The sequence below is a fragment of the Oculina patagonica genome, chromosome 2 (assembly GCF_052425735.1).
Source record: "Oculina patagonica isolate OP01 chromosome 2, crgOcupat, whole genome shotgun sequence".
Taxonomy (NCBI): domain Eukaryota; kingdom Metazoa; phylum Cnidaria; class Anthozoa; order Scleractinia; family Oculinidae; genus Oculina; species Oculina patagonica.
In genome coordinates this window covers 26,172,234-26,195,374 of record NC_135759.1, presented here as the reverse complement: position 1 = coordinate 26,195,374, position 23,141 = coordinate 26,172,234, and the positions used below count along the sequence as shown (strand labels likewise).

Sequence of the window (23,141 nt, the reverse complement as noted above, 5' to 3'; positions counted from 1 at the left end):
GCGGGAAGGGGAAAAGGGGGTTTGGTGTTGTTTGCCAGCTTCGATTGGCATGGTGTATAGCCAACACGACAGAAACATCAATGACTGAAGAATTTGAACGTGTACTGTTACTTGCTATTGCAAGCAGTGGTGGTTTCGTTCTACCAGTTTTCTTGCCGACGCATATTTACACAAAAACACGGGGTTGAAACGGACGAAATAATAATGATAGTCCGTTAAAATAACCATTAAGTAATGATTTCTGAGTACTACTTCTATATTATAAAAGTCTGGGGATGATGATATATTGCTTCAGTGCTAAGGTTAAGAGATTTAATATATCACAATATGTACAAATGAATTTATCAAATTAGATTAGTTTACCACAGTGAATTATAGCTTATTTATGAATACTGACGGAAAAAAGTGAAATGCCAAAGGACTACTTTTTCGTTTTTTAATTGTAAATCGTTCTTAGGTGGTAATTCTTACCTATTAGTTATAAATTATTCACAGATGTTGTAGAAACAAAACAAAGTCAAAAATCAACAAATTTAAATAACGTCAGTTATTAACCAAGTTTGAAGCAAAAAACATGCAGCTGACGGCAAAGGCGGGGTAATGCGCGCAATCCAAAACAGTTGTTTTTTTATTGTTGTTTTAGTCCTAATTGGTAAAAACTATTTGACCAAGCAAGCAAACCAAAAGACAGACAGACAAGACAGACAGACAGACAGACAGACAGACAGACAGACAGAAAAAAGCACGTTGAACTTAATTAATTACATGTTAATCTATATACGGTATAAATCGTCATTTAAAGCTAAAAAAGTATAAATAAAAAATGCTTTATAAACCAAAGCAGGGTGTCACAGGCCAGGATATACATTAAGTTGGGAATAAATTTGCTTTTAGATCTGGAGAAAGGGTGCTGCAGGTATTGATAATTGGTGGTGTGTTGACGACATCGTATACATGTTTAAATTGTTCTCAGCAAGAGGAAAAGCTTCCCACTACTGTGTTGTGAACACAGATATGTGTGGAATTTTTTTTTCGATTTTATTTTACAACTTTTTGGCTCTGCTCTATAGTATTTATAAACCCCTGAGCTTTGTGCGATAACTGACACAATGCCACGAGGAATTTAAACTATTTATTGAATATACATTTTATTTATTTTTGTTATGCTAATTTATGACGAGCTCTAGTGGAGTACATTACTTGCACAACCTTTGCTCTGTTTCTATTTATTGTATATTAAGGGTAATGAATATAATCAGAACTTTATGGACTTCTGGTATAATAAATATGTATAAATAAAGACTGTTTGTCTACTACTTTATATGGTATACTCCAGATACTAAAACAATCAAACTTAAATAAATGTTTTATAAATAAATGTACGTATGTGTAAACAATCTAATGAATGTTTGAAAACCACGACGGTTTGGACAAAGGTAAAATTAAAACCACCTTAATCTCTTTCTTCAACTCAATTGGTTTTGTCGGTTAAAATAACAATACAATGAAATAAAGTTTTGTCGTTTCGTTTCTATCATGTCGTCGTCATCGACGACGTCATTGTCGTGGCTGTCATCATCAGGAATGGCTAGTGAGCAACTTGCGATACATTCAGTACTGATCCTGTTATTATCTGTTAGTTATTTACAAGAGGAATAGTCCATACGCCAGTTAACCAACAGCAGCAATCTGCAACTGTCACACTTAGCCTCTTACGGTTTCTGCGACAAATTGGAAATAGCAGAAACTGCTGATCCGGGCCGCTAGAAGACAAAAGATATGTAAACTTATTAAACTGAACTTGGCACGTTTTAACAAACAACTTTTATACAAAGTTATTTTTAACAATCACTAGTGTAACTAATGATCTGGTGTCGTAACGTAAATGCTGCTAATGCCGTTTAGCATGCCACGATGCTGGAAGATCTCGCCTTGTTTTATACAGTGGAACCTCGATATAACGAAGGGCCATGGGACTGGCAAAATATGTTAGGTATAACGAGGTTTCGTTTTATATATCGGGGTTCTTTTCCATATGTTTTACTATTACTGGGCCGAAAAATAGCGTTCGTTATATCTGCTGAAGTACGATTGAAGTTATCAGACTGGGATGACGTCAAAAGGCTGCTTGAAATTGTTTCTACTTTTTACATTGTACAAGGTATACAGTAGAATGTTTACTGAGTAACTATCCTCGGAACCATTTAAAGTTGTAGGTTGTATCAGCGGAGGAGTCTGTTGTCTAGGACACTACTCTATCCTTGTCATTATACATTTTACTGGTACTTATTAACAATACACCTAAGGGTCGAGGGAGGGTGGATTGGGAGTAAATCGTTGAGTATTTACCCCGCTTCCGTTTCCAGTGGAGAGAGTATCTTTGGAAAGATCATTGTAGTTCTGAGGTGACAGTGAGTGAGTTTGAAATAAGTCGTGTGATTCCGACCAAATCTTCTTTTTCCTGTTGAACGCCCTTCTCACCTACGAATCGAATGGCGAATTATACACGTGGAAATTAATAGAAAGGTAGCCTGCGCATTAAAAACGTCTGGGTAAGATCACACGGTTTCCTAGAAGTATTTGATAGCTTTGATTTAAGTAGGAAAATACATTTACATGCTTTTTGATGTTATTGCAGTAGTATTTATGGTCCTCGTTCCTCAAAACGTTATATTCTTGGAAAGGTAGCATGTCAGTTTTCGTCAGAAAAAGTGTTATATTACTTAGCAACTACGGTCAGGTATAACTATCCGTCTGAGCGGATGGGATCCATGGGATCCCGGTGAGACCGCTAGTCCTCAAGAGGACTGTTATTGGTAAATGATGATTTAACAACCTAAGCCAAAGCCTTGTTAGTCAGTTGGAGACGGAATTTCTAACCCCCAAGTTTACCCCAAACTGGTTACTCTATCGACAGTTTTTATGGTAAAGGAGATGTGGTTCTGTAGAGTCGAGCCATTGTTGTAGCTATATAACGGTGCGTATATCGGTTACTTACCTCTGAGTTGAGAAGGCAATGGAACAGAAAAATGAAGAATCCCTACAAGGGGAAACACAAATTATTTTAATCACCTATGGCATTTGAGCGTTTTTATGAATATGTTCGTTAGCGATATACGAGCTCTTTAGAAGCAGCAAATTAGTTATTTAAATTAATTTTAGAACAACAACTAATAAATGTAGTGTTATACAAATTGTGACATTAAGGTAATTCCCTAGAAATAGAACTGCTCATAGATTTCCAACCAAACTTTGCCAGTTGGTTGATTACCTTAAGGGAAGTTAAATTTTGAAATAAAAAAGGGGGGGTCACTGTATTCGTTTAGGAGCAGGAAGACCTTGTATTTACCATATAATTCCTTATATTTCCTTTGCGAGTACTGCTGAAAGTGCACGTTTTCGGTGATAATGTATTATTCTGCCATAGAAATTGATCTGTATTCATTTTATAGAAAGAATTTGATTGCTACTTTCAAACTAAGGGGAAAAAAATGATATGTCACCGAACTCGCTTACGAGAAAGCGATGATTTCTCTCTCTAGCGCGAGCCAAGCCGCATAGAAAAACGCCGCCATTTTGTTTATGTGCTTAATTGCGCTAATTACGCGTAAAATTCTGCACAGTAAGGATGCGCAATGCAATACTAGGGAATCACCTTAACTGACATACAAACCTGCAACGAGTTAAAGATTGCGAACAGATACTGGAGAGCCAGTGTGTCGCTGTTGAATGTCAATATCCCAAACAGCCACGTGATCCCCAGTAAAGGTAACAGCACAACGGCTGATTTAACGCCTGACCTGTCACGTGAAAAAAAAATTCTTTAGTTGCTTGTTTGCGCTCAGTTGTGAATTTTATGTTTTCTATTCATTAAATTAATTTAAGTTTATCATCATCATCATCATCATCATCATCATCATCATCATCATCATCATCATCTTTACATCTATTTATTATAATTATATTTGACTGAAAGTAACCCATTTGAATACGAATCGACTTTTTTTTAGCACAGAGCTGCTTAACAACGAGGACTTTTTACTTCACAGAAGTACTAGTTAAATTTAACATGGCAACAGCCTCTTCATAAATTTGTTAATTTTCCTTGTCTCATCCAAATGAGGCGTGCTAAACCAGACAAAATAGAAATGATGTTATGTAAACCCGTGGAGTACATTTGCCATATGCTCCACCTTACCTTGCAGACTGATATTTAGTGTTATCTCCCGTGGTTGGATGGTTCATCCTCAGTATTTCCTTAACAACCATACCAAGTATAATTGAATTTGCCTATGCATGAAAAATCGAGTGTAACAGTTAGCTGTAAATAACCCTACTGTCGGTCATAATCCAATTACATAAAATGCAACCTGATTCGTGTTTCTTGTAACGAAACTGAAACTCTAAATAAAATGAAGTGAATTGAGCTCCTACCAAGGCAATAAGAATGACTGGCACTACAAAACTCCAGATGGTTCCCTTCTGTACAGATAGCCAACAACTAGAAAACAAATAAACAGAAATCATTTTAAAGATATGCAAACACAATGAGATCAAGGGAACAGTGGTAATAGTGGGAGTAGTTTCTTGAATGTAATGGCGACTCCAAGAGAAAACATGTTTCTTTTTAGCAAGAATACACCCATCTTCATTTCCTCGCAACCCCTAAAGAGCGTTGGGATCTGCCATTAGCTTGATTGTAAACATTTATTGTCTAATGTGCTTGCCGGCCACTTAGCTAGCGTATCAAGGAGCCAGCCAGCCAGCCAGCTAACCAGGCAACCAACAAACCAACCAAACCGCTAATAACGTTCTACAGACAAACTAATAACCAAAAAAGCGCTTTGAATATATGCAAACCTTCTTTCTGTCCCATAGCCGTCAAAACTTGCTGATAATGTGATAACAACGAATACAAATGGGATACCTGTTAATATTTTATTTAGATATTGTAAATAAATTTTGGATTATGTATTATATAGGATCTTATTGTAATTTATTATTTTAGATAGTGCAGGTCCACATCAGGACTTAACGTCTTGCCAATTATTTTGTAACCTGCTTTATCAAATAAACCATGTATGTATGTATGTATGTATGTACCAATACAGAGTAAGAATCAGTTTTACTTAACGACGCATTTGCTTTCAAATATACCAAAAACTGAATCTCAAAATAATTTTTACATTAACACCAATTTATAATCAGAACCGAATTGTACATATATGTAGCCACATGCATTTCATATAAACTAAAAGTTCTTTATACTGTGCTCGCACTGTATTCTCGTTATCAAACAAACTATAGTAGGAAAGTAAAAAGAATAGATACTTGTAGTGAGACACCATACCCCAGGCACATGCGCAGTATTTCTTTATTCTGCTGTGTCCCGTCTCAAAGACTCGCACTATCATGACGTAAAGCCAGACACCCTCGACTAACATCCAGCTGAACGAAACCAGGTTAAAATAATGTAAAAGGACTGCCACGATCTTGCAAGCTGCCTGTAATGAAAAAAAAAAAAAGAATAAAAAAATAAGATGTGTCAGCAGTGAAGCTGTCGTTGACTGCTTTGGTCCGTAGTTAAACTCTTTCTATTTTGTTAACAAATACAACTTTCCAATTAAGTCATGAAAAAAAAAAAGAAACTGGTCATCTAGGAAAAGAAATTATCCTCCAAAGCACGATGATACGAAATGTATTAAAAACTATTCTGTGTTTTCTTGGTGAAAATGAAAATTTTTTGTTGTCATGCAGCAAGAAGTTCATGGTTCGTCACAAGTGTCAGTGTATATTCTCTCTTTTCACTCTTGTTACGCCGAATAAAAATAAAATGCAATGCCTAAGAATAATGAAATATTAAATGCTAAAACAGCGATATCACCTTGTTTTGTGTGGCCTCAATTCCAGTAAGAAAAACAATCTGAGCAACTGCCAAGGCTAAGACAAGGTTCAGATGAATGATGCTTGTCTCTGCTCTCGTCAACCTGTGGAAGAAAATACAGCAAATGGTGTACTTCGTGACGTTGTACAACAACTTTTGTGTAATGGTCGACGAAACACTTTTTACTTTATAATATTTCTTTTAAAATGTAGGTGTGCCCATGTAGACTGCAAATCGAAAATGCCAAATGAAATTTGCACTTCTGCTTCTTTTTAGCTCGTTTGCAGACTATAGCTTCGGGTTTAAACTGTCATTTACACCAACCAACTTGGACAACGGATCTCGGCTCCCCTGCATGCCAATTACCACAGATGAATTCAAAGTTATTCAAGGTACTTACTTAAGACAAGTGATAGTGATTATAGTAAGGATCTCTCCCAGTAAGGATAAGCCACAACCGACGTATGTGATGATTTCCAATGCTTGAATGTGCGGCTCACCTGGATGGGTTACCTGTATAAGTGAACACATCACGTATCGTAACCAGCTTTGTTTAGTTATACATTTATAAACCACCGATAACTGATAGCTGAAAGCGATTCGTATATTTTTATTTATTGAGATAAAACAAAGAGACAAATTCAGTGAACTTACAATCCAAACTACCTTACTGTTACTTATTTTCACGGTAACTTAGTTTCGCGAAAATGGAACGAGCATATTTCGTGGGACTAAATTTTCGCGATTTGGCCAAAAATACGTAATTAACATAAAAAAATACAATAGAAAACGTTTAAAATAAATTTTCGCGGGTCTTTAATTTCGCGATTTTTTTAAAAATCGCGAAAATTAAGTCCCGCGAAAATAAGTAACAATAAGGTATACGATATTCCTGCCTTTTTTACTTGTAGAAATTGGTTTACAGTAGTTGAATTCATTTTGATTGGTCACACACATTAAGTTGTAAAATGTTTTGTCGGAACACACACTTTACTGTCATACTCTACATACTGCAAATGCTATATACAATATTGGGAATTCCTTTTTTTACCGTTGTATCACCAGAAACTCTCATAAGTACGGCAAAGTGAGTGAGGTGATTACAGTGACACACAGTGGCTTTATCATTTGACAGCTTCTCGTCTTTGTGACACCCATCCGTGGACCAGTGGCCTGTTGAGTTATCAGAGCTAACAAAAGAAATATAAAATAGATTTAGCCAAGCCTAAAAGCGGAGCTCCCAATTTACTGACCAATAACAGGGAAAAAATATAGCTGTGAGCCCGCGATCCAATGTAAACCATTATTTGGTCAGCGGTAAACTTCAAAAAAACCCATTCGACCTCGATGAGTTCTATATATGAGCCCGCGATATGGTCATGTGATACTGGTCAGCGGATACCTTGTTTTTGACAGCTGTCAATTGACCATAACATGGATGTCCAATATCAAAGGTGTAAGCTGGCGTTAACCATAACCTTAAACCGATTTCTGGAGTATGGCCGCCATGTTGGGGCAACATCGTCGCACGCGCCCGCGAGCCATGCCGCTAGCCATGATGACCACGAAAAACCAAAAGCATGGGTCTGTTAATTTTCTATGGGTATGGGGCTCTGCTCTGCGGCCCTTCGGGCCGCTGGGAGCTCCGCTAATAAATAATTTCAGCGTACAATTTTTCCTTATAAAAAGTTGTTCTGCATCCAAGACCGCAAAAGTACCATCAAATTGTCATTTGTGATTGGGGACAAAAATTTAAGATATCCGTGTTTGTTTCTTTCTTCACAGATGCATTCTTCTTTAGATTTAAGCCTTTGTTCTGTAAGAATCTGTGTGCTGATATTTCGGCAAAACTGAAAAGAAGACGAATAGCATTTTCGATCAGGCTCTTCATACTAAGAGCACCAGGTTAACATTGCATGACAGCACGAGTTATGAATCGATCCGCCGAGACTGGGAGACACGATGGTAGCAAAACCACGTAAGGTTGTTTATGCTTCGTTATAATTCTGGTTTCATATGGAGATATTAAGTTTTTCTTTTGTCAGAAATAACTAATAAATACTGCCGGTGTCGTTGTCACAAAAATTGGTAATTTAGAAACAGTTTTATTAACATTCTAATGAAAAAGCAATTCAGTATTTTTTGATATTTCTCACCTGTTTGTGTATCGCCAAAATGCACACTCCATTACCATCTTGTCAGAGCTTCTGAACTAAAAGAACAATGGCGCAGTATCATTTTAGCACAATTTACAAATTATAACCTGTTGTTTTTTTTTATTTCTGCGGAAATTTCTTTTGCTAAGTAAACTGAAATAACAAAAGTCTTTTTTATGTGCAAAATTTTAATTTAAAATCTAATTCAAAATTTAATTTAAAATTAAAAATTTCTTTTTAAATTAACCTAAAAAAAACATTCCAGCTGATTAAAGCAGCCATTATCAATTTTCTGATACAACCGACAATCTTGTCATTACTAGACTGCTCAGCTTGATCGCAACATCACAGTGAAAGCTAACGTCTGTTCTGTTTCACATTACCACCGCCTGATCGATGACCAGCTGGCTTCTAGGAAAGTAAGACGTTTCAAATTTAAACAATTTCTGATTTGATGTATTTTAAAGGTGTTTTTCATTTTATATGTCTAGTGTGCTTAGCCAGGAAGTCAATAACGCCTTTTTTCGCTGTAAATGGACATGAAGATAATCATCACTAAGGTAAAATTTTCATTAAAATTTTACATAGTCAAATTCTGCCAACTCCACGTATGAAGAATGCATTGCAATAAGAAATAGAATCTGTATGTTGATGTCTGGCCAGGATTTGGAAAGAAAGCATGCATTCTGTTTATTAAACCAACCTGGGTGTGTTCCAGCCTTATAATGACATGGCCATTGAAGGACTCGTTTGAAGCACGAACTACCGATCCTGATATGATCTTACTGTTCAGAATGTACGGAGTCTGTTGACTTGATGTATTGCCACTACGATAAAATACAAATACAGTAAGATAAAAATGCAATAAAATATTCTAGTTATGTATTCTATACTCCATAACTGAAGCTCTCAGTTTTTTTACACTTAAGAATTAGAATACGAGCTCAAGTTTTCTATGAGCGAATTGTCAACGAGAAGCACCCGAGTTAAATATCGGGGACGGGAAAAATCGCGAAAACGGGGGCGAGTAGTGTAATTGTTAAGCAGGTGTACACATGAATGCCATTCACCATTCTCGTTCACATTTCAAGCAATACAAAAACTCTCTGCTCATCTCATTAATCTATGTTTCGCAGTGTTTTGTAAATGTTTGGTTTTTGGAGGAAACAGTTTTTCTCAAAGAAGTTGTAAAATATAGAGTAGTAGCTGGACACCAAAACAGTCCCCTGACAACCTGGGGTGCTCTTGCGTGGGGGTCAAATGTCTGGTGGCGCTCCAAAAATAATTTTCTTTCTTGTATCCCTTCTTTAAACCTCTAAAAATTTTATTCAAATTCACAAATACCCCCACCTTAAAAACAACGCGCGCGCTAGTGTTCCATGGAACAAAGATGAAACAAACAAACAAATAAACTAACAAAAACCATTGAGAGAAATAAACAGATTTGCGGATTTCCAATATAACACAATGAGTGTCTACTAATGAAACATGTTTACCGTATTTATTCGATTTAGCGCCCTGGGCGCTTATTAAATTTTTGAACCTTGAGAGTGGGCGCTTATTTGAGGTGGGCGCTTATTCGAGGTTGGGCGCTTATTAAATTTTCACCATTTTTAGCAAGTAGTTTGTTTATTTCGCAACAAAAAAAAATGAATTATAATAAAACGCGAAGATGTACTAAAGCGAAATCTAACTGTTAGGTGTTTCCTAAGGGGGTGAAAAATTTTTGGGGGTGCTTTTTTGCTTGTGCTAATTTTATAATGCGCCCCGTTTTTTGGGGGGGGTGGGTTTTTGGAAAGTGCTCGTTGCTCCAAGGCTAAATTTTGTCAATGCTCGTGCTCGAAAGAAAAACGCTGGCCGAGCCGTAAATGCTCGAAAAGACCATTTGATACCCCTACTGTTCATTGAAAGTTTTTGTAGAATACTAAGAAAACTCGGGCTTCGCGGAAGTCTCTTAGTAGTACGAGTCAATTTCAATCGCAATTTCAATAACAATCAATACTCCTCTTGTGCACTTCAGGGGTTTTGTATGAGGGAGGCTGGGGTGGGCGCTTATTCGAGGCTGGGCGCTTATTAACTTTTCCTACCTACAGGGTGGGCGCTTATTCGAGGTGGGCGCTTATTCGAGGTTGGGCGCTTAATCGAATAAATACGGTAACTTAATAAACAGGCCCTGGCTGTTAGAAAGGCGGATTACAATATCCACTGGATAAATCACTATCCGGTGATTATATTCTAATAAAAGAAACCACGCTATCCATTGGATAGTAATTTATCCGGTGAATTAGCGTTATCCAGCCTATGGACATCTGGGACAAGGAGAGTTAATAATGTAAATGTTAAAGCTCGAGCTGTGTTAAAAAAAAAATTAACCTACGATCCACAATACATGCATGTTCTCACCTGTATATTTGGCTGATATTGCTTTGAATTGCTTTGTTCAATGTCCTGTAAAAGGCTGCAAAAAACTGCCCCTTTCCTGTAGCGGCGGAGAGACGAGAAAATGTGATCAGAAAAAATGTATAACGTAACTACACTATAAAAAGGTACGCTATAAACTAAAGAGTTAGGGAGAAAGTACTTTCCTACCTGAAAAAAAAAAAGAAAACTTTTGTTCTGTGAAAAATCTCACGCAATGCGTTTCTGGTACATTTGAGGAAATTGTAACGTAGATGTAACTTGACTGATTTTTGTGCGCCCAGTTAGGGCGTTCTTGAAAGTTAAACTAGGTAGTAGAACACTAAAAGACTTAAATTCAGAAATGTGTATTTCCTTACTTTGTGTTGAATTTTCTTGTAAAATTATGATGCTGTTTTGAGAACCAAGCTCAGTCGGAGATGTATCGCTATCAAAAGAAACGTTCAACTCTCCGTAGCATGCTTTCATATCTGGAACACAAACGAGAATGCCAAGTTATGTTAAAAGTTACTGAACATTGTCTTCTTTTTCAAACTTCACAAACTGTGAATGATGTCTTTTGTTTTGAGTATCTTGAATTATCTGTAGTTAAAGATTGGACCGCAAGGCCCGGGGCAGAAGGTGCGACGATCAATTAACCCGTTGGTTGAAATGTAGTATGACATGAATGGTGCGATTATAGAGATCGGAATTGCTGATCTCTTCCTTTATTGAAAGTTGATAAAATGTAAGACGCCTTTTGATAGAATCGTTTCTTAACACGTATTTTGTGTACTGAATTACGAAATAGAATACTGTAGATTAAAACACAAAAACAGCTTTTCGAATAAAGAGGTATCTACCTAAACTTGGGTAATTCACAGCTATCACCGCAGTAGCGTTGTTGGTACGCGAGGCAATGATTTCACCAAGATGTTCAACTTCTCTGGCGATTTCAAAGGCACGGTTTGATTTATTCGTGCTTTGATCAACAGTGGAATCCTCAAGTCTTCCCAGAAGATCACTTGTCTTTTTACCTGCAATCTACAAATGTATAATTAGAATAGTCAAGGCATAAATTGTAACTGTGGATTTACAGTAAGATGTCTGAGATTTGTGAAGTGCTGACCAGTGATATAACAGAGACCATTATATATTACTTGCACTCGTTTTTGAGCCAGTATCGAAACATCATAATCTGAATTGATATTTCTTTCACGTTTTAATTTTGTTCAAAGAGATAGTCATGCTAAGCTAAAAGTAAAACTCATCAATGATTCGAAAGCGATGGATTTTATTACGTTTCCCTTTATAAAGATATTTTGTAAGGCCTTATCTTACCTTCATTATGTTAAGGAGAAATTCGGCTGTGGGGCTTACAGCATTGTCAGTGCGAGACTGCAAATCTTTCAGTGTCGATAAAACAAGAGCAATCTGCAAAGCAATAGATATTGCACGGCTTTCAGTTATTACCTGCGAGAGATACCAAATGAATTTTACGTAAATGAGATGTCCAGATATATACATGTTAGTCATTTCCTACCTTTTGTGAATCCGAAAATTCTTTGCAGTTGACGTAATCAGGATAATTAGGATCTCCTTCAGTTTTGCAATCCACACCAGGAATATCTGGGGGAAGGATGAAGATTAAGTTTATTGGTAGTGACAACATTTTTATAGCGTTGGTATGTAAACGTTACAGAACTTTTTGTGCCACTGTTAATCCGAAAAATTATTGATATTTTTAAACTCAGCTTACTTTTTATCTTTTAAATGTTTTTCCCCATTGAAAAGTGAAAAAGGGTTGCTAAGCTGTAGTAATAGATACTGTTTTGTTGCTTTATCTTTTGTGACAAATAAAATGATACGTTGATCTGTAATAGGTTTACTGGTTAATCTATGGTTTTCTATTGAATACGAGCTAATACGTTTTGAGAAAAAAATATGGGTGTGTTAATTTCTAGTGAAATGTTTGCCTGTATTCCGAACAAGAAAATCAGAACCGAAGATTTGCCAAAGTATTCTGATAATTATTTTCAAGATCCTAGGGAATAGCACTCTGTAGGCGAAAGCAAAATGTGTTTACTGGTTAATATTTTTAAACGATAATCCATGTCAGTGTCAGTGAATAACGTAGAATAGTCACCGCATAAGGTGTCTTGCAGCATCTGATAAACACTTTACAAAGCACTCCTACTTAAACAGATATTTTGCTAGATAAGCAAAACAACACTTTTAAAGGGAATTTATTTTCTTCCAATCTTATAAAGCAGATTTGTTTGTAGGGACCATTGGTACTCACCATTGTTGGTTAAATGTTTCACCAAGTGTTTGCTTGGAATTGGCAATATCAGCTCACCGCTTGGCGTTCTCATGGCAACGTACATTTTAGCAAAACCTACGCCTTGTTTGAGCAAAACTTCTATGTAGTAAAGACGTGCCTCCTGTAATTCTTGTAAAGAAGAAATCTGGTAATCTTCAAATTGGTAATTGCTGCGAATATAATCAAAGAAAAACAATGTTAAATCAGATGCCATTAACAAAATTCGTTCATCACGTAAAGTTATCGCAATATTTTCAAGAGAAAGGGCCTGGCTAGAAGAGGAAGATAATTTTATTAAATTAAAATGTAATCGGCAGTAAATAGTTGCAAATATATAATCTAGTCAGATAAACAGATACATTCTGATTGTCCTACAAATGACCATCAATTAACAAGGATAACGGATAACTTGGATAGGATAACTTGCTAAGGCCCAGAAATTGAAAATGTTATCATCAGAAATGCGAACTAAACAAAGGAATATTTCATTTTCAAGATTAAGTACCGAAAAGTCTTTTTAAATTTATACCGTGAAACTAATTTTAGTTAAAGTACGATTTTTATACCTAATCGTACCTTTTTGGTACGCTTCGGCGGCATATCAGGCGAGTTTGGTCGAGCCATGGTTCGTATTTTGGCGAGACGCAGTCGAGCCAAAATAGCCGTGGCGAGACCAAACGAGCCTGATATGCCGCCGAAGCGTACCAAAAAGGTACTATTAGGTATTTACCGTACCCAAAATGAAATTTTTGCCAAAAATCCGGTGATATTATTTGCTCTGTTGAAGCCATGCTTGCCAGACACGTAGTGCGAAATGTGTTGACCTGCTTGTATTGATACTTTTTTAGTCTTCAACACTTTTATCAAGTCCCCTTCTCACATTTTTTACTCGTTTGTTTGGAGTTTCATTCCCTAAATTTTCAAAATCCAAATTTAGCGAAAAATTTGGAAACTCCGACTCCATTGTTTCAGTGTGAATGTTTCAGTACTCGTCGGTAAACATCGCGCAATTGGCGAGCGCGCTCAAGTTTAGTTTTGGTGGGAAAGTTTTTCTCATTTTACGACCGGTAAGCACCAGCTAATTAAAAATACTCGTTTCTGTTTTATTGGTAAAACCTCTTTTCAATTCATCGAACGGAAACACTACTTTAATTCAAAGTGACCGTGATATGGTGGCATATCAGGTCAGTGACTTGATATCGTAGGATATCAGGACAGTAGATCGCGCTTCTGAACTTACGAATTTGGGTACGTTAAGGCATGAAATAAAACTTTCAGATTTATCTTTTGTGTGCAGATTAACATGTCTTCTTTTCGCTTTTTGCTATTGCTTTTTACTTTGTTGTGTGGTTTTGTTTGGCACGCACAATGTTGCAAGACACTCTAATGCTACGGTTTCTGCACGTCTTGTAGCGGTTCATTATTTAAAATTACAATTTGTCATTTTTAACTCGGAAAAGAGTTGTAGTAAGGGAAGTGAATGTCACTCGATTCCTGTAAACATAGCCCTCAATGCTTGCAAGTGTTTTAAGGCCTCTAGAGAATTATACCTTTTTCTGATAACCAACATTTCCGATTAGCAGCCAGATGACAATCAAACTTAGTGAAGTGAACGGAAGTGTTGAAATTTAAAAATAATTTGTTTTGGCAAATCTTTATTTGCCAGTTTGTTGTTTTCGATTCTTGTTTCATAATAAATTTTTCGAATTTAGTGGCTAATAGCCACTTTGATATGACATCGCTGCCGGTTGGCTTTCAAGATGCAACAAATGGGAGTAACCAAATATTTAAAGATTGCGATCTCTTATTATTCACCAAACTGTCACGATGCCTAAATATGGTCAGTAAGTCCTTGCTATTCTTTATCCGTACATAACAGATTTTTCGCAATACACGTAGGTTGTCAAGATTCGTCCAAAGTCTTAAAAAGCGTTGTATGAACACAATACGTTTAGCAGTTACATTGTCTTCGTTGACAATTTGTTGAATCTGTTAATAAAACAATTATCATGCTCAATCTTGCGGAATATCGTCTGGTTTTAACTAGTTCGGCCTAACTCCTCGTCGGCTATTATCAGGGGATATTCCTCGCAATTTCGCTGGATAATTAACAACTATTCACCCCAGTGTCGGTGGCTAGTGGTGGATATTTACCTCGCCGCGAAGTTGTTTTAGTATATACTCAAACAGTGAGATAATATTGCCCGAAAGGATGACTTTTGACTAGTTTATTACGTTAACGACTATAGTTTTCGCGCGTGAGTTGCTCGGAGGTGAATAGCAAGGGATATTCGGAATTTGAGTAGCCAATCAGCGCGCGCCAAAAACGCTATCCACTGTTTGAGTATATACTAATTAATATTTATTTGCTAAATGGCTAAAAATATCTATATTTGAAAAATGTACCTCTGCAGCTTGTGGAGAAAGCGAAAGAAAGATAAATAAATCAGCGTTAGCTTACCTGCAGCAGTTGCTTTCGTTTGGGGGCTTGACATTATCATACTGATCAATAATCTTCCGTTTATTTCTAGGATTGACATCACTGCTCAGAAACAGCTGACAGCTGTCATCACAGAACGTATAAAAAGTGTAGTTGCCAGTCTCCTGGGCGAGTAAGTAAGAGCGGTATCGGCTTCCATAGTGTTCTTTTAACGATTTTTTCCTGAAACTCGGAAGATATTCGCTTTTTGTTGCATTCTTTGGGTAGCGAGGATCCGAAGTGAGGTCGTTGATTGCAGAGCCATTAATATCTGACCAAAACTCCCTAAAAACGCTGCCAGTTCCTTAAGAAAAGAAGGAGCAGAATACTCTGTTATGAATGCGCATCAATTTGTGTTATATTTTTATATGTACATTTTAATATGCTTGATGTGTAGATGGAAAAAAAAGAAAAAAGCTGTCATCAAGTGGTTTAATTAAACAAATTACACCAAATCGGGGCTTCAACCAATTCTACAAAATATTCCAGCAAGAGATCTACCGAATTGGAAAACTGTACTTTTACTCTTCAATGTGCATGTTATTGCTTGTTATAATCATCAGAAAAAATGAACAGATATTATGTGCCATTGAGGAAATACTAGAAATAAAAAAGTGGATCTAAAATATTAGGCCTACTCTTTAAATATCAAGCTCATGCATATGTTTGCTCCATCAGCATAAATCACTTTATTTGTAGTCATTTCATTCTGTATGTGTAGTGGCAACAGTTGCAAACAAACTGTGTAGTGTTCAATGAATTTTAAACCTGTCTGAACAGTCATGTAATCTGCATAAATATAAAAAAGCAGAAACGGAGCACCCGTGAGCCCCCTCCAAACGTTTATTGACCAAGAAATGGCCAAGTAATGCAAAACATAAAACAAGTGATCTTCTTGAAGAAAGAGCCACGTGCCAAAAAGACCAAATAAGCAAAGAAAAAGAGCAAACAATTGCCTTTAAATATCAGTGTACCCCAAATGGTGGTATTGTTGAGCTCCAGTTATATGAGAACAACGTAGGCCTATTGTAACGTATAATACTATTTGTAATAAATGTGTTATGTTGAAATAAGGAAAAATAACACTAAAAAAGCAATCATATTAATTTTCGCATATCATTGCCATTATATATTGTTGGGTATTTTGTTGGCTACCGCGCATGCCTTGCTTTCAAGTTTAATTTTAACCAAAAACTGTATCGGTATAAAATTAATTTTACTAACTTCATTTAAAAACAAATTAAATGTGAGATGAATTGGATAAATAGGCATCTACTTAATTAAAATCGGGCTTTCAGAAGAGAAAAAATGGAAGGAATTACTTATTATTCAGTTGAAAAGATCTAAGAAATAATTACGAAATCAATTAATTATGACTTTGCCGCTTGTGTTGATATTTTTTTTAGAAATGTCTTAATATAAACAGGTTAAAGTCTGGCACCTCTGACCTGCGAAAATTTAAACTGAATAAACCGCTTATTCTGCCACAGCATGTCAAGAAAATTGTGAAATTACGACTTATTTTTAAGCAAGCATTGACCGAACTTTCATATAATGGAAGCTCAGGAAAGTAATTCCTGAATTTCAATTACCAAGGTAGTTTTTAATAGTGTAATCCTAATTACTGCTGCACCGCTAAGCTTGACATGTTTGCATTCGTGCGACAGGCGATGTTGGAAGATTCCGGTCAAATGACATTTCAAACTTCAAGATTGGGAAAGCCATCAGCAAAGTTGCTTTAATTGCTTTTTTTAAAATCGAAAGTCGCAGTCCTTTTCATTCCTTAAATGGGCCCTTACAGGAAAGTAGAAAGTACCGACTCAATTTGAAGAGCTTCGCCTTAGATTTGGTTCAAGTCAGTTCAATAAACAGTGATTAACTTTGGATTTCTGCGAAGCTTAGATGATTCACAAGATTTAGGCCATTACCAATTTATGGCAAATTGAAATGGCTATCAAACTACGCTTCCGATTCTAATTTTCTTTTTCAGTGTAGTAATTAAAAACCCTCAAGTCTGTCTAGAAACTAGCAAAACGGACGATTCATGACGGTTCCTTTAAAGGGGAATAAATTTTTGTTTTTTACTGTCTTAAGTCACTACGTGCTCATTGAAAAGAGTTTATTCTGGAACAATGCCGAATTAAAAAGCAGAGCGACACGAAAATCCGTTCGTCTTCTCGTAAATTCAGTCCGTTAAAATTTCGTTTACTACCAAAATGGTATTCATCGAGCAGAGCCGTGATCAAGTTTTTTGGCATAATTCCCAATAGTTTCGCATTTAACTTCTGCTTGTAATTTTTTCCCTTATGTTATCTTCATCAGCTGCCTTTGTTTTAGATTCATGGTGGAGAAAGATACCTATATTGTCGAACAATGCGCAAGAAAAAGAGAGATTGATGAATTTAGGACATTTACAATGGAAAGCTAATGAAAGAAATATAAAAAAAATGAGTCCAGGAGACAGTGCACCTTGGATACGTAAAATAGCACTTACCTTTTACAGAAGGGAAGAAGGTCAAAATCGCCTAATAAAAATTACAAATAGGTTAACTGGATTTCACAAGATCGAATATTTTCTTCGTTCAATTTTTTGCGTTTATATATTATCTACCGACCTGTAGAACAAAACCGAATACGAGACAGCGACTTCTCATGTTACCACTTGGAGCTACTGGGATTCATCTAAGGCTAAGCGCATTTTTTGTCCATAACTGCCACGCGATTTGCACTTGTGTGGAGGTTTTTTGCAACAGGAAGACTTCGTTCTCCTTTCCCTTACGATACCATCTGCCCGTCAAACTGCTAGATATTTGTATTAAGTGTGTGTCAATCTAGAAGGCAGCCAATCCGCTTACAAGATGTGACAAGGTGTTGAGATTTCATCAGCGGAGCCAGTATTGTGCTAATGAACTGTCTATTACAGCTCTCTTGTTCTATGTTGATTTGTTTCTTCTAAACTGCGATGCTATTAAAACCTCTAAGTTCTTTGACTATTAAAAAGTTGAACTAAATCCTTTTACGGGCTTTCCCGTGGAACTAATGATAAATTCTACACGATCTTGGGTGTGCAGGAAAAAGGCCTAACGTCATCTTCATTGCATTTAAGCGCGATATCACCAGTGAAGCTATAGATAAAATAAATAAAGCTGATTTGACTACTGTCTGTTGATATTGAATGACAGGATGTTGGACAAAAGACTTCTTGTTTTCTCCTTAAATCCTTACGTCAAAAGTGGCAATACGTACATTTGTCCAGAAATATAATGTATTTAAAAGCCAACTTTCAGGCACGGAATGCAATAACTGTGGTCGACGGCTTTGGATAAATAGAATCGAAACAAAATTAAGTTCTAAAATGGAACTCGGAAATTACAAACACAGAACGTCACCTTGTTGAATTACTGTATTTACCCAAAACGCGGTAAATATTCATCCTTAATCACTTGTTTTTGAGGTTTTTCTGAAAGATGTCGGATATTTAATACAGAACGTAAAAATATTTAGAAACAATCCTCCGTTGTAGCTCCGACTGTTTATTAGAATGGTACAGCATAACTTAAAATTACATCGTTTTTGTCCCGTCGCTTGGTGGATACAGCAAATACTACCAAAAGTACTTGTTCATGCATTTATCATGTTCAGCCGGTTCGTTTATTTTCTTCTTTTTAATATCAAATTCATCTAAAATCTTCGGCTAAATTAAATTTTTGATTCATATTTTTCCTTCAAGTGGTTAATGGAGGTTATTGTCAATGATCTCTCAAGCCATAGTTACATCATTCATGCAATACATTTAAATTCCCTGTATTGTTTTGGTGACAGCTCATTTATGTGTAACGATAAAAGAACCGAAGGTATTATCCGATGAGTAGTTTTTCATTTAGATCGTTTCCGATTACGGCAAGGATTTTGGTAAAAAGGCGGCGTTTTTTTATTTATATGTATTCATGCTCATGGCTCCGTAACATGTTGAGAAGATCTATTTTTTTTTACTTTTTGTAATATTATTATAAAGTAGTTTACGTCCATGTAAGTCAGCTAGAACATTATCAACAGGACTCTGTATCTTGTTCCATTCAGATTTGCGTGATCTAAGCTGAATTAAGGCCCCGTTGTGGCGTATAGTCATAAACTCGTCATTTCACTTTTTGACGTCAGAGTAAAATTTGCATTATGTTTGCCTTTTTTATTTTACAAGTTCCTCTGAGTTTATGTATGGAGGTTATTTTTGTATGGAGCTTGTAGCACGGTAATGAGCACGCGCAGCTCTCTTTAATAGTCAAACGGCTGCAACCGCATTAGGTTACTCTTAGTGTGACGAAAAAAAAATCAAATGTAGAATTTTTTTTTTCACTCAGTCAAACTTGTCGAACCTTGGTTCATCTCATCCGTCGGTGGACATTAATGTGGAATTCTCTTACGAATTTTAGGATGTTGGGAAGTGTGTTACACTCATTTCATTATATTCACAGTCCCCTCCCCGAGCTGCTTTTTGTGCCGGCATTGTCCTGTATTCCTTACCTCTCGCTTGATGATCCATTAGAACCCGACTGTTGGATTATTATGATGAATATGACAATTTACTGATAAACATAATAGGAATTGACTTAGAGTTAAGTAAGAAATCATACACGTTTATGCAACGATTTACTGACATTTATGGTTTTGTAACGTATGATAACAAAAGACAAAGCTGTACTGATGAAATAATCGAGTAATACGAAACATTGGTGGTGTTGTATTTCCATGTTAGTTGTACTTCCGTTTTGTATATGGAAAGTCCAGTGATATTAGCACATCATCTCTAATTGTAAATTTAAATTGGCGACTGAAGCCATGTCATTCCATCATTATTCTGTTACCTGTGGTTGCGTTTACTTCGCAAATGAATCCTTTCAAAGACTGGCAGCTCAGGTCATTATATTTCCCGTATGTTCCTTGTGGGTATTCTTTAGCAATAACCACGCATTGTCCATCACCCGTAGGCTCGTGTCTTTGCCAGTGTGGATTGGTCAGCGGTTCTCCGGTGATCCATTGCCAGTGTTGCCTTCTTCTATAACCTGTTTTTAACCCGATGAACCACTCGTTGTCTGCTGGATTGGAAAGTTTTTGAATTTCATCTTTAACGAACTTCCACTTTCTTTCGGTTTCCAAGGTTACAAGTAGTCCTCCATCATTTCTACATTGCTTCTGACCACCAGTCCAAGAGGTGATGTTTCTGTTGTAGAAGTTGTACAACACATTGTCTTGAACAGCTATATTAGAGAAAAAAAAAGTTTGTAAAAACAGCTAAGTTTGCTCTGGGATTTAAAATGCAAGCAAAGAACAAAAGCTGACCTACAAACTTGACACCCAAGTCTTTTTGTTTATCGCCACTCGTAGACAATAAAAAACATGGCAGCCATAAATGCCTTCAGTACCATCATGTTTTGTTTTTGTAAGACTAAAATCGAGACGGAATACGAACGACGATAAAATACATTTTACGTAATGTGCCATCCTATGACGTAGATTCTGGAAGCTTCAAACGCAAAATGTCCATCAGCTGTCAACGATACGCCAAAATTGGATGGAAGAAAGATAAATTATTATAACCGGCAAACGAGAGGTTTTCCCGTCAACAGTCAAAAAGAGGGTCTCAAAAGATTAAAACGTCACACGACCCACATTTATAGAATAAAAAACAAGCTTTTTTTTAAAAAAAGACAAAATCCTGAGAGTATTAATTGCATGAATCCGTTGTTTTATTCATGAAGAACATTGCCAGAGTGGTGACAAGTTGAAGTGACATTTGTCGGGGTTCTTGATTGGATAACAAGAAATTGAAATTCTTCGTATTTGCCTAAAACTTCACTGGTTCCCAGACTGACATTTCTGAAGCAGCCGATACTAGACAAATACAAATTTCCTTTTGTTTTAAGAAATTAAAATGTTTTTTTTTTCTTTTGTGTGTCCTGTTTCTTTGCCTTTTTCCATATTCTATTTTTCAAATTAAGCTCAACTTTTCTCTTTTTCTTTTAAGAAAAAGACTTGATTTTCTTCACAGTTATGGGAATTAGGGAATTCGTCGATTAATTTGTCAGAACAAATTATACTACAAGATCGAAACTCTTTACTTTTGCTCACCTGTCGTGAGCTCTGAACATTGTAAGCATGTGTAAGCATGGCTGTTCCCAAGAGGAAACAGGCTAGAAAACTTTAGGTAAAAACACATTACAGGCAGCGAAAAAAAAAAAAAAACAAGTGTGATTAAAGTGAAACTAATGCAGAGAGGCGAAAAACAAGACTGCTTTGTATCACATTTCTCTTAAATAGCCTGTTGGTAGGGTCTGCTGATCCCATCAGCGTCACTAGCGTTACTGACGACCGTGAGATAGGTTAATTGAATCCGGTTAACTTGGCTGTATTGTAGTTGCACTGAGGCATATTTTTTTGTTTGAAAAGACACACCTCGAAGGCTAAGATCTGTGATAACGAAAAATGTGTATTAATTTTGGGAAGTCTATTTCGGTGCCTTGAAACAATCAACACCAAGATGGCCTTTGTCAATTAAAAACGATTAAAATAATTAAAGATCTGTAACCCGTCCGATGAAGGAGATTATACGTGAAAGTTGCTTCACATACAGCACATTTTAAGACATAAGATAATATACAAGCAAAAGATAGCGAAAGGTTTACAGTTTATCAATTCTGGATGAAAAACTTAAAGAGACAAATTTATGCCGCGTGCAACAACTTTAATTTCAGCGTTAACCCTAGGCCTGGTCATATCTCAGAAGTATTCAAGGCCATAAAAGAGTTATTCCATGAGTGAACATTAAGGTGGAGCCGAATTGAATCCGTTACGTTTTCTCATGATACTCTTAATAACCTACCTGAATGAAATTTCATCCCACCAACGCCAACGTTAGCCTATAGGAGAAAATACATTTCTTAAACAGTGCGGAAATTGTATGCCTTTTTGCTATTTAAAAATTTGTCATTATGTATTTAGGATTACTTACCAAAACAAAAATATAAAGATCCACTAAGAATGATTGTTTCAAAATTTTCTGCGCACCCATTTTCCTTTTCTATTGAAAACAACCCAGATTAAAAAAGGTTATTGTCACTTTCAGCTTAGTTTGATTGTTAAGATGGTGGACGCCGTGCTTATAGGAAGCGTTAAAGAAATCAACTGTTCAAATATTTATCTTTCCAAGTGCCAAGTACGAACAGTGCAGCCATTCTCCATCGTACTATTTAAAAAACAATAATATTAGAATTGGTTTGTGTACAAATGAAGAAGTGTTCGTTAACACAAAGTGGACATTGACGAATCATATTTCCTACTAGTCCATAAGCCAAATGCTGAGATGTGGTCAAAAATAGAATTTTGTAGCACCCCCGGAGGGACCATAAAAATTTGGTATCAAATTAAAGCTTATTGTCTATATTTCATGAATTCACTTGTTACTTGCTTAGTAACTTGAGCGTAAAGGCAATATCATCGTGTTTATATGGGGGGGTGGGTGGGGGAAATTTTCGTCTTGTCAGAATTTGTTGTATAAAACATCCAATAACTTTAAATGTACCTGTCTAATGTAAACAAAAATTGTCAGTAATGTTCGTCAAAGTCCAGTTAATCACAATTTAAAGTTATATTCTCACTGCCCCTTACCATGGCAACTGTTGCCATAGAAACCATCGTGCAATTACGAAAAATACTCTTTTGCTGGTTATTTTAGTGATAATTGTTTGGCAGTGATCGCAAAAAGAAATAGGCAAAGCAGAATAAACCTTTTAAACAATATCTGGTTGTCATATTTTCCAATGGTGAGTCATGGTACTTGCAAGAAGCTTCTTTGTTATATTTTAGGGGGGAGGGGAAAGGTCATGGAGCTATACGAAACAAGCAAAA

General features: G+C 36.3%; 2 protein-coding genes across 5 annotated transcripts in view; one reads left to right on the top strand and one right to left on the bottom strand.

Annotated features, from left to right (window-relative positions):
- Window positions 1-298: 298 nt before the first annotated feature.
- Window positions 299-22,349, bottom strand: LOC144643808 (adhesion G protein-coupled receptor L3-like). 2 transcript variants are annotated; one of them, XM_078503163.1, is made up of 23 exons: window positions 22,246-22,349; window positions 22,117-22,153; window positions 20,102-20,494; window positions 15,222-15,543; window positions 12,740-12,930; window positions 11,981-12,066; window positions 11,779-11,871; window positions 11,301-11,481; window positions 10,818-10,928; window positions 10,444-10,519; window positions 8,744-8,867; window positions 8,041-8,096; window positions 6,936-7,074; window positions 6,285-6,397; window positions 5,885-5,987; window positions 5,351-5,504; window positions 4,861-4,927; window positions 4,435-4,501; window positions 4,199-4,290; window positions 3,674-3,800; window positions 2,999-3,040; window positions 2,350-2,481; window positions 299-1,763 (listed from the first exon to the last, which is right to left on the bottom strand). In XM_078503163.1, exons 1-23 carry the CDS (start codon window positions 22,303-22,305, stop codon window positions 1,713-1,715), a joined length of 2,817 nt encoding a protein of 938 aa, XP_078359289.1. In that variant the 5' UTR covers window positions 22,306-22,349; the 3' UTR covers window positions 299-1,712. The 2 variants fall into 2 exon arrangements, with proteins under 2 accessions (XP_078359289.1, XP_078359290.1); XM_078503164.1 differs by lacking the exons at window positions 20,102-20,494; window positions 22,117-22,153; window positions 22,246-22,349 and adding exons at window positions 17,734-17,764; window positions 17,855-18,198.
- The window catches only part of LOC144643815 (substance-P receptor-like), an 81,531-nt gene continuing 64,645 nt past the window's right edge, over window positions 6,256-23,141 (top strand). Inside the window, exons 1-2 of one of the 3 annotated variants that reach the window (XM_078503182.1) lie at window positions 6,256-6,276; window positions 15,292-15,372. The gene's annotated coding sequence lies outside the window, so the exon portion shown is untranslated. Of the gene's footprint in view, window positions 6,277-8,538; window positions 8,601-15,239; window positions 15,373-23,141 lie in introns of those variants that run through there. The other 2 variants (XM_078503180.1, XM_078503181.1) reach the window with 2 other exon arrangements.